General features: G+C 41.6%; 1 protein-coding gene across 1 annotated transcript in view; it reads left to right on the top strand.

Annotated features, from left to right (window-relative positions):
- Positions 1–10118, top strand: part of SEMA5A (semaphorin 5A) — a 429765-nt gene that overhangs the window by 71458 nt on the left and 348189 nt on the right. The window contains exon 3 of the mRNA XM_019541437.1: positions 4835–4880. Within this exon, the coding sequence (XP_019396982.1) occupies positions 4835–4880 (46 nt within the window). The remainder of the gene's footprint in view (positions 1–4834; positions 4881–10118) is intronic.

Here is a 10118-nt window from a genome sequence, read left to right as displayed (position 1 = left end):
GGATGCTGCAGGTTTTTCTTCCCAAGGTGGAGAACCTTGCATTTTTCGGTGTTAAACACCATCAGGTTCTCATCCGCCCATTTGCTGAGCCTGGCCAGGTCTGCTTGGATCACCCACCTGTCTTCTGGTGTGGATGCTTTGCCCCAGAGTTTGGTGTCATTGGCAAACTTGGCCAGTCTGCTTCTGACTCCAGTGTCCACATCATTAACGGAGATGTTCAACAATATGGGTCCAGGGACAGAGCCTTGGGGTACCCCACTGGTCACAGGGCACCATAACAATTGACTTCCATCAATTACTACCCTCTGGGTCCAACCACGGAGCCAATTTCCCAGCCAGCCAGGATTCCTGAATCACACTCGGGTCTTGTTTTAGCTGTTTTTTCCACAAATATCTCCTTTTCTTATGAATTCCAATAGTAAAAAAATGCATAATCCTTCTGTGCATGCAACAGTCATGACACTTTTATAGTTGCATGTAGTTTAGCTGCAAAGGACACATTTTTAAAGTCAGGGATAAAATAAGGTGACTCCTGACATTTATGCCAGCATTATTCCTAGATCTACATTTGCTTTACTCCCTCCGACCAGTCTGTCAGTAACATTATAAAAAGCCTTTAGGCTGATATTATGTGGCTCTTGTTTGGCATTTATTGGCTCTTGGAAAATGAAAAATGTGAACTATTTGGTTGATTATTGGCTCATCCATGTGGCATAGACATTTTAGCCTCATTAACACTTGTACAATCAATATTTTTAATCCCTGATGGCACATATTATTGAAGAAGAAAATTACATTTTAGTGTGTAGAGTGTGACTGCATTATTTTATCCCACAAGAACTTCTACATTCTGTGTTTTCTTGGGGGCAATCCTATTCCATAAGTACAAATACATGATTACTATGGTGGTAGAAACTGAAAACTGACTTTGGTGTTTAATATAAGGTTGAAATGATGAGAGGATGAGAATGAGTTGGTCTGTCTTGAAATGCAGCCATAAGTGTATATTCACAAAAAGTTTCTCAAGACAAAATAACCACAATGAAGTCTACACAATACTTGGCTGAATTTATTATAGAGAAATACAGGGCACTCAGTATGTCCAATTCTACCAAGTTCAGTGCTGTAGCACATGCTTACACAGGCTCATTTTTCTAAGAAGGAAGAAAGTAGTCATCTGGCTTCTGTACGGGCAAGCAAATAATAGCAGTTACAGTGAATTCATAGTTTTTCTTAATACCCTCATTTTCTGTCTGAAGAAAGAGCAAGCAATACAGAAAAGCAAGCAATAGCGGTAGATGGAGGGCATACACAGTGAGAAGAGGAATACAGTTGATGGAAATAGAGTGTTAGTATTTATAGTCCCTGCTGAATATTTCAGAGCAGGATGAATTTTAAGTAAATGTGTGTATTTTTTTCCCCAGAAGATTGCAGAGCTATGTGTATCTCACATAGTTGATTGAAAAGACTGTGCAGTGATTCCTGACTTTCAATGAAATTCTTTCCTGTTAGTTTGCATTTAGCATACTGATGAGACTTTGTAAACATTGTCATACAGTGTGCAGTTCTCTTTGTCTGCCTGTGTTGGATCTCTCTGTCAACTGCACACGACTGCTCCCATGATTTCCTTACGATAGCTCCCATGTGCCAGTCAGAAATGCTGCTGCTTCCTTTTTGCCTCCTTAGAAGCTCTTGCCTTTGAAAATCTGTCTCTTGCAGACATTTTGAACACATTTAAAACAAACTCATTTTAGTACTTTGCCTCTTGTGAAATAGGTTGTGACTTTCCGCCCCATAATTATGAACATATAATACATGCATTAGATAGTTCTTTTTCATATAATAAAACCTGGCTGTGGTGGTGGTTGTCTTTCTGGAGCATATTATTAAGCTTGAAGAATAGAAATACTTTCATTGTTCAGACATCATAATTCTGTAGGGCATGTATCTGAGCTTTTGATTCAACCTGAAATGAGGAGTTGTCCTTAATTCTTGATTCTTTTTTGTGAAAGTGTTAGGATTATTAATTCTAGTATCCTGTATAATGTAACTTGGAATATACCTTTTGTTTGAAACTGCAAACACTTGGCCTATGCTTAGATTTAAGTATATGAATAGATCCTCCCTATGTTATCTGACACCCCGGCAGACATTACATTTCACTGGTTAATCACTTCTTTATTAGGAACCTGGCCACATGGTCATGAAATTAATGGTACAATAAAAACAGGGAATAAGCCACAAATTTATTATGCCTGGGTGGCAGGGAAGGAAGGAAGGGAGGGAAGTGAGGAGGAAAGGGGAGGGGAAGGGGGGGATCATGGTGGCAGTGCCTCCCCACAGCCTAGCCCCAACAACAGGTATCAGGGTGGGCGGGGAGTAGGGGTGGGGGAAATCCCCACTGCAAGGCAGAGGCGGGGGTGGGGAGGGAGCCCCTGTGCCAGAGACTGGAGAAGGAAGTGGCGGAGGGAGTCTTTGCATGGCCAGGCCCAAAGGGTGAGCAGGGCCAGGTAAACACTTCCTGAAAGCCATCATTCTTGACAGGCAATTAGTGAGTATTGCTATAAAGGGCTCCAAGGTCTCTTCTGCCTGTTCCTTCAGTACCATGGGATGAAGTTAATTTGGCCCTGCTGACTTGAATTCACTCAGACCCATCAAAAGCTCTCTGACTGTTGTTTTGCCATCTCATCTCTCAGCATATCCTCTTCCTTGTCCAAATAATCCTTCTTATTGCTGGCTGCAGCTTAATTTTTTTGTAACGACTCAAATCAAGTTGCTATTGAGCAGCTCTGCCTTTGTAGCTGGTGGTAAGAGTTTGTTGTTCATCAGATATGGACTGGTGTGGAATCAGACCATATATGTGTTTTATGAATTGTGCAAGGTAGAACGCTATCAACAGGAGATTTAGAGAACCCTGAACCCACAGAAAACTGTGCCCTCCAGCATACAGCAGGGGCTGGGAACTGAATGTGGGTCCCCTAGATCTAGGTTGAGTACTTTAATCAGTAAACTGTTTGACTATGGCCTGAGATGGTCCTGGCATGAACAGGTTTATGAATCTAGCTTTCTTTTTCCAGCTGAAAGTATTAGGTAAATTTGACCCAAATTTGTGAGCATTTTAGGGATGCCCCCAAACCACCTTTTTGGTGAATGAGCTGTTATTTTAGATGTACTGAGAAGGTAGGGAGAATGTAGAGCAAAACAGGGTGCTGCCTTTTTGAATGAGTGGGCAAGAAAGCTGAAAAGAGGGAGGGAAGGAAAGAGTGGAACAAGATCTGGAAAAGGGAGGTGGTGATGGGAGTAACACTAAATAAAGTCCAGCACAGGGAAAAGGAATTGGAAGAAAATGAGATTATGAAAATGCATAAGCAGTAAACAAAAGGGAAGGACATGATGAGAGCCAGAGAGAAAACAGGTTCTGAAAAATGCATGAATGGAACATGGAAGAGCCCTGGAGCAGACCTGTCACAAATCTGGGAATCCACTCCCCACAGGTTTGGAGCCATCTCTTTATAGATGTAGGGAGAGTGTGCAGTATTAATTTTTAAATACTAGTTATTATAGAGCAGGGGCAATTAATCCCTGGCCCAGGGGCCAAATCAGGCCCACAGAGCCATAGTACCTGGCCTGCAGGTCTCCCTATGGGTTGATAAATTTGATGGTGGGGGAGTAGTGACAATTAAAACTGTCACTCCTCCCCTGCTGCCAAAAACCCAAGGCCTTTGCAACTGTGCCAAACACCACCTCCTGTGTGGCTACAGCCAGGTTGAGGCCAGGCCACATCTTTCCCCCGTACAGCCGGGTTGGGGCCAGATCATACCCCCTTTTCCTGTGCCTCTGGATTGAAGCTGGGCTGCCCCCATCTCCTCTCCTCATGGCCAGATTGGGCCTCACCATGCCCACTCTGTGTGCTAAGATAGGGCAAAAAGACTGAGCGCCACTGGTATAAAGTGTGATTTGACATTGGGTGATATATTTAGATACTGGGGATAAAACTGATTTAGGTGATGCAAAATACAAATATAAACTAAGCAGGTGCCAATTTGAGACATTGTGGCAGGCCAGGCTAGTTTGTAGTATCAGTCATTAGCTTTATTCTTTTACAAGTATATACTGGAGAAAGGTTAAGACGTAAGTTCACCTGCCTGAGTGCTCTCCCTCCACCTTCCACAGATTTCAGACTGATATGGTCATATGTTGTTTTTGATCCACTCTGAACTCCCATCAAGTTCAGTAAGAGCTTTAGGTGCTGATACTTGGCAGAAAACATCCTTTAGATTTTTCTGTGCAATTTATAAACACTTTAGCAACTCAGCAAATAAAAAAGTAGCCCTGAGGCATGCATAGTTGGCTTTGCATATTTACATAGGGAGCTGATGAAGTCCTACAATATACACTTTTGTAGACTGAAAGCATAATGGGAACATGTCTTTGCAGTGAGATTTTTCTAATTTAGTGGAGTTTTTTTGGCCTATACTTGGCACAAGGTGGTTGGGTGTAGCACCCCTGACATCAAAGATGTTACACAAGCTTCTGATCAGGCTTAGGTTAAGTTGGAATTGTGAATACTCAGAGTTTTGAAAACAGGCTGAAGTGCCTGCAGTATGGTACCCAAAATTAGAAGCACATTTGGAGATATCCGCGTAGTAATTAGCCCAAGGATAGTCTGAGTCAGAGCCCGAACAGAATCCAGGAGTCTTGATTCTCAGTCACTTCTTCCAACCACATTCCTTCGTTCTTATTTCCATAAATGATTGTGTGTTACTGCTTTATCAAAGCATTCATAGTAACTTTCTCTGTGTCTTTTTCTTTTCTTTTCTTTTTCTCACCATAGAAACTACCTCTTCAGGTTGCAACTTGAGGATCTCTCTCTAATCCAGGTACGTGCAATATATTTTTCCATCTCTTTCAATTTGTTCCTGTATTTGATGTGGCGAGACCAGATGTTTTAAAGATAATCAAGATATCCATTGGCTTCATAACTACAGCTGACTGCAGCTATTTTTATCCTTGTTGCTGCCCCTCATTATGTAAGTCTCATTGCTTATTTTAATTCCAGATTGGCCTTTTGTTCCAGGCCATACAGACTTGCTGTTACCTATCTACTGTGATTTAGTAAGAGTGAATATATCCAAAATGGAGGCTGAAGATAAAAAATGTTGTATTAGAGAAATGGTCCGACTTGGATACGGTCACCTCGCGGGGGGTCACCTGACTCCCAGTTGTCTTTCCTGCCTGGTGCAGGGGTCTGGACCCAATGTGATCCCCTGGGGTCCCTTCTAGCCTCACAATTTATGAATCTATGAATCCTGCTATGGCTTTCTTGTATAACTCCCCTCAATATTTGCAATTCTCATGGGAAAAGGCTCTGCTCCTTCTCTATACTGGCAAAGAAAGGAGAGTACCCATCTTTGCTAAGGAAACTGCAAACAGCAAAGAAAGAAAGCAAAGTTGTGTTAAACAGATGCAAGTGTGAAGATGATTCTGAGACTCTCCCTGCCTTAAGGAATGCAGCTAATGACTGTTTAAAGTTATTAGAGCAGTGATTCTCAGCCAGGGTGCTATGGTAGCTACGCTGATGCGAGATCTTTTTAAGGGTGCCACAGAATGCCATGCCTTATTAGCACCATTAGGTGTGCAAACATCTGGGTCATAGGACTAGAAGGGACCTCTTGAGGACATGCAATTCAGTCCTCTGCTCAGGGCAGAATCACCCCTGACTAAATCATCCCAGTCAAGTGTATGTCTAAATTGGTCTTGAAAATTTCCAAGGATGGAGATTCTGCAGCTTGTTTATGGAGCCTGTTCCAAAGCTTTACCACTCTCACAGTCAGAAAGTGTTTCTTAATTTCCAAACTAAATTTCCTCTGCCACAATATGATGCTGTTGCCTAGTCCTGTCCCCTCCAGCCACAGAAAAAAAGGCTATATCCCTTTATCTTCACAATCACCCTTCTGATACTTGAAAACTAATCAAATCCTGTCTTAGTCTTCTCTTTTCCAAACTAAGTAATTCTAGCTCTTTCAGCCTTTCCTCATAAGTTATGCTTCCCAGGCCTCTAGTCATTTTTGTCAGCCTCTACAGGACTCTTTCCAATCTGTCCACATTTTTCTAAGGTGTAGGTCCCAAAGCCAGACACAGTCCAGGTGAGGCCTCACCAGTGTTGAATCACTTTCCTTAATTTGCAGGTGACACTTTTGTTAATACAACCCCGTGTGCTGTTGGGTTTTGTTTGCAGCAAGAGCACACTGTTGGCTCATATTCAGCTTTTGGTTCACTGTAACACCCAGGTCCTTGGTCCTTCTCTGCAGGACTGCATCCTAGTGAATCATTCCTCAGTCTCTGTGCATGCATTTATTTTTCTTTCCCAGGTGCAGGATTTTTCACTTGTCCTTTTTGAATTTCATCTGGTTGTTTTCCTATTCTTTCTCCAGTCTATCCAGGTTGCTCTGGATCCTAGCCCTACCACCCAGAGCATCTGCAACTCTGTCCAACCTGGTGTCACCTTCAAATTTGCTATCTGTGCACTCAGTCCCATTATCCAAATCATTAAAGAGATGCTAAATAATTCCAGACCCAAGACAGGCCTCTGGGGAACTCCACTTGATACCTCCTTCCAAATACACACTGAGCCATTGATGAATGGTTCACAAGATGAACCCAGAGAGTTCAAATAAAAATCCAAAGCATCAGAAACATTCTGATTTGTTGTTGTCTTTCTGAGTTATTTGTAACAAGAGAATTGTTGTATTATTATTTCTCTGTAGTCAAAAAAAAAAAAAAAAAAGGGGGGGGGGGGGGAAGCTAAGAGCTGTCATTTTCCAAGGTATGCCTTGAGTTTAACAAGGGTGCCTTGACACTAAAAAAAAAAAAAGGCGAAAACCACTGCATTAGAGCTTGACATTGGAATCTAGGCTCTAAGGAAAGAGTAGAAAGAACCCCAAATCTGTTCATTTTCCCTCTGAACTTTTTAAATATTGGTGAGACTTCCATGTTAAATATTTGTCAGATATTACAGTCTTATGTTCCCTCAGGTCTCTGAATCTCATTTTTTTTGCTCAAGCTTTCCCCGCTTCCCCCATTTCTGTTATTCCTCCCATGCATACACTGCAGAAATGAATAATTTGTCATTTCTTGGCTCTAATGCTTGTTTTACTGCATTTCATTTAAATTGGCTAGGTAGGTAAGGTATGCAAATGTAAAATTGGAACAAAATGGAAACTTCTGGTTTGACACACTCTTGTTTTTGCAGTTTAAAATCAACTTTGAATTGAATACTATGGTTTGCTTTTTTTTTTTCTCTGCAGTGCTATTCTGCACACTTGAACGTTGAAAAAATAGTCAAATTAAAATGAGGCTAGCAGTGTGATGTGTAGAGCTCCAAGAGTTTTGTATGTATTGGGATTAAGCAAAAAAATCATCCCCTCTTTATCTTCCTAGACCTGTATGACTATAGGAAAAAGGTAAAGCTGTCTCATGTATTGCAGAAATTATAGCTCTTAAATTAGTTGGCTGAAATATTTGAAATTAAGGCTAGACCTAGGCTGAGCTACAGTAGTCTGTAAACTATGTACCCTGAATCTGGGTTTACTATAATTACCCAAGCAGTTTTGGTTTGTGTAAAGCTGTACATGTAAAAGCAGCAGATTATTTTTGTTTAATGGCTGGAGATTCCTGTTGATCTAAGGTGCTAAAGTGGATCAGAAGTGGCTATTACAGTCTGTGATTTCAGTTTGCATATGAAGATTCCCAGCTAGTGACTGATAGGATAAATGACAACAAGTAATATAGTCTGTATTGCTTCAGATATCTCCTCCTTCTGCAATCCCTTGCAGTGAAGCATGATTGTCTTTTATGACTGTCTTATCTGTTCGAAGATGGTTGATGAGGGCTATCCGGGATCAACAGACTTGTGTTTCCGTGTAGGGTATAAAGAAATGTCACTGATTTCCACCCATTTTTTTTTAACTACAGTCAGAAAGAGTGCAAAATAAATTAGTAAATGAGTGGTGTTAGCAGGAAGTTCCTGACTGACAGCATGATGCCGAATCCCTTCAGTTTCACAGTTCTTTCAAATTCAGTTTTAGTGTGGTCTTTTTCCCACCAACTCCAAAATTGTACCCAACGTTTTGTAAGCCACAGTCCATGCAACCTTCACCAAAGCTTTCTCCAAACCTTCCCATGCCCTATCATTGGAAAATCAAACAGTAAAAGCACCTGGCTAGGAATGGAAAAAAGAAAACCTTATTTCCACGTGAAATAAAATAGCACACAGCTGTTTTTTCCCCTTCTAATGCCACATTTATCACACTACACCCATCTCGCCCCTCTTCTAATACACCTCTCCCATTTCCAGATTTTCTCTTATCCTTAGAATCCCTTGCAGTAGTTCAAATTTCATCTATAATTAATTTCTTCCTCCCTTTCTTCTATAGGTCCCTTCCCCCTCCTCCCTTCTCCCTCTGTTACTGTCCCTTTCTGGCTCATTCCTGGCACAAAAAAAAAAAAAAATGATTAGGACACCTTTTGGCCCAAAGATTTTCAGTCCTTAAAGGTCTGTAGGCATTTTAATTATGAAGCTCAAGATAGGGGAGAAATAATCAAAGCTTTGTTTCAGTATAACAAGCCAGAACAAAAGTGAAGTTTCTTATGGCAATGGAAGCCTCACACAGGCAGGATATCAGATCACCTAAGTGTTTGTGTAGGAAAACACAAAGTTATCCCTGTATCTGAAATACATATTTTAAATTGCTCTTAAAGGTTTATCAGATGCCTTTAGTGACTGAAGACATGCAAACTGTTCTAATTGGTTTAAAATAAATCTGGAGGTTTTTTAAAAACTTGTTTTCTACCTTTTGAGTAAAGGATAAATATATTCAAGCTTTGGACCATAATTGTGAAGGTCAGAATTTTTTAATTGGAATGCAAGATTTTTACATCCCCAAATGTATCCATTGGACCCCAGAGTGGAAACATTTAATAAGAAAAAAACCCCAGCTATCACAAAACTTGTGATTAAGTCCCAAGATTTTGTAAAACTAAGATTCAAGTTCATACCTTAGGCTTGGAAATAGGCATTGCCTTTGTGCCCCAGTAACATTTTTTATGACAGCACAACAGCCAAGCCAGCAGGCACCCATAACCATTGTTGCAACACAAGTACCCAGAATTGTGGCCATGACATTAGGTGACATAAAGTAGTGCAGCCTTTTTGCTGGAGAAGTTTCTTTGTTTTATGGTGGGAGAATTCAGGCAGCCAGGCTCTCCAGCCACCCTGGGCAGGTGCTTCTGTTTCAGGGGCCTGATCATGTGCACCCCAGGAATTCTCCTGCAGGGGGATTTATGGAGCAGGTAGGCTCTGGCCTCTGAAGTCCTGGGAGTGCCTGCCTCGGTTAGCCTTCTTGCAGAGGTGCACCCCAGGAATCCCCCAGCAGGGGATTCTCTGGCTGTTTGCATGTATCACACTTTCTGACCTGATTTGGAGCAAGTATCTGCAAATGGAGGAACCCCATTGGCAGGCACTTCCAGGGTTTCAGGGGCCTGATCCTATGTGCCCTGGAAACCCTATGAGAATTCATCCCTCTGTGCATGCTGATGGGCACCACAGGAATCTCCCCATAGGGGAATTCCCACAGCATGTGTTTTATGCTGCTGTGTCCCAGGGTTAGGTCACAGTCTGCAACTCTGGAGGGGGACCCAGACACCCTGGGAGTGGCAGGGGCTTATCTCTGCAGGACAGCAGCAGTGTTTGCTCATTTTGCTGATCAATCTGATCAGCTGATGCTGATCCGAGCACAGCTGATGCTGCAACAAAAAACCATCTGTTTGTAGCCTTAGTTCAGTGGTATGATGGTAAGGGGGAGGGCACACACAAATCAGAAGGAAAGGAAAAAATGTCTGAAATATCTGTAAAAGTTATTGATTAATGCAAATAGAAACAGTAGAACTTACCCTCATTTCCCATTTAGTGTCTGCTCAAGGAATGACTGGACATTCTGAAAGTTTACATGCTGACAGAAGAAATTTTATCTCAGCCCGTCGATTTTACATCTTGGCTTTCACACAGTTGTTGTTATAATAACAACATAAAAAACTTCAGTCTAATTTTCCTTCTTGCT

The sequence above is a fragment of the Crocodylus porosus genome, unplaced genomic scaffold (assembly GCF_001723895.1).
Source record: "Crocodylus porosus isolate Cpor-Errol unplaced genomic scaffold, CroPor_comp1, whole genome shotgun sequence".
NCBI lineage: Eukaryota > Metazoa > Chordata > Crocodylia > Crocodylidae > Crocodylus > Crocodylus porosus.
The sequence above is the reverse complement of the archived record's forward strand: the minus strand, read 5'-3'. Positions and strand labels throughout refer to the sequence as shown.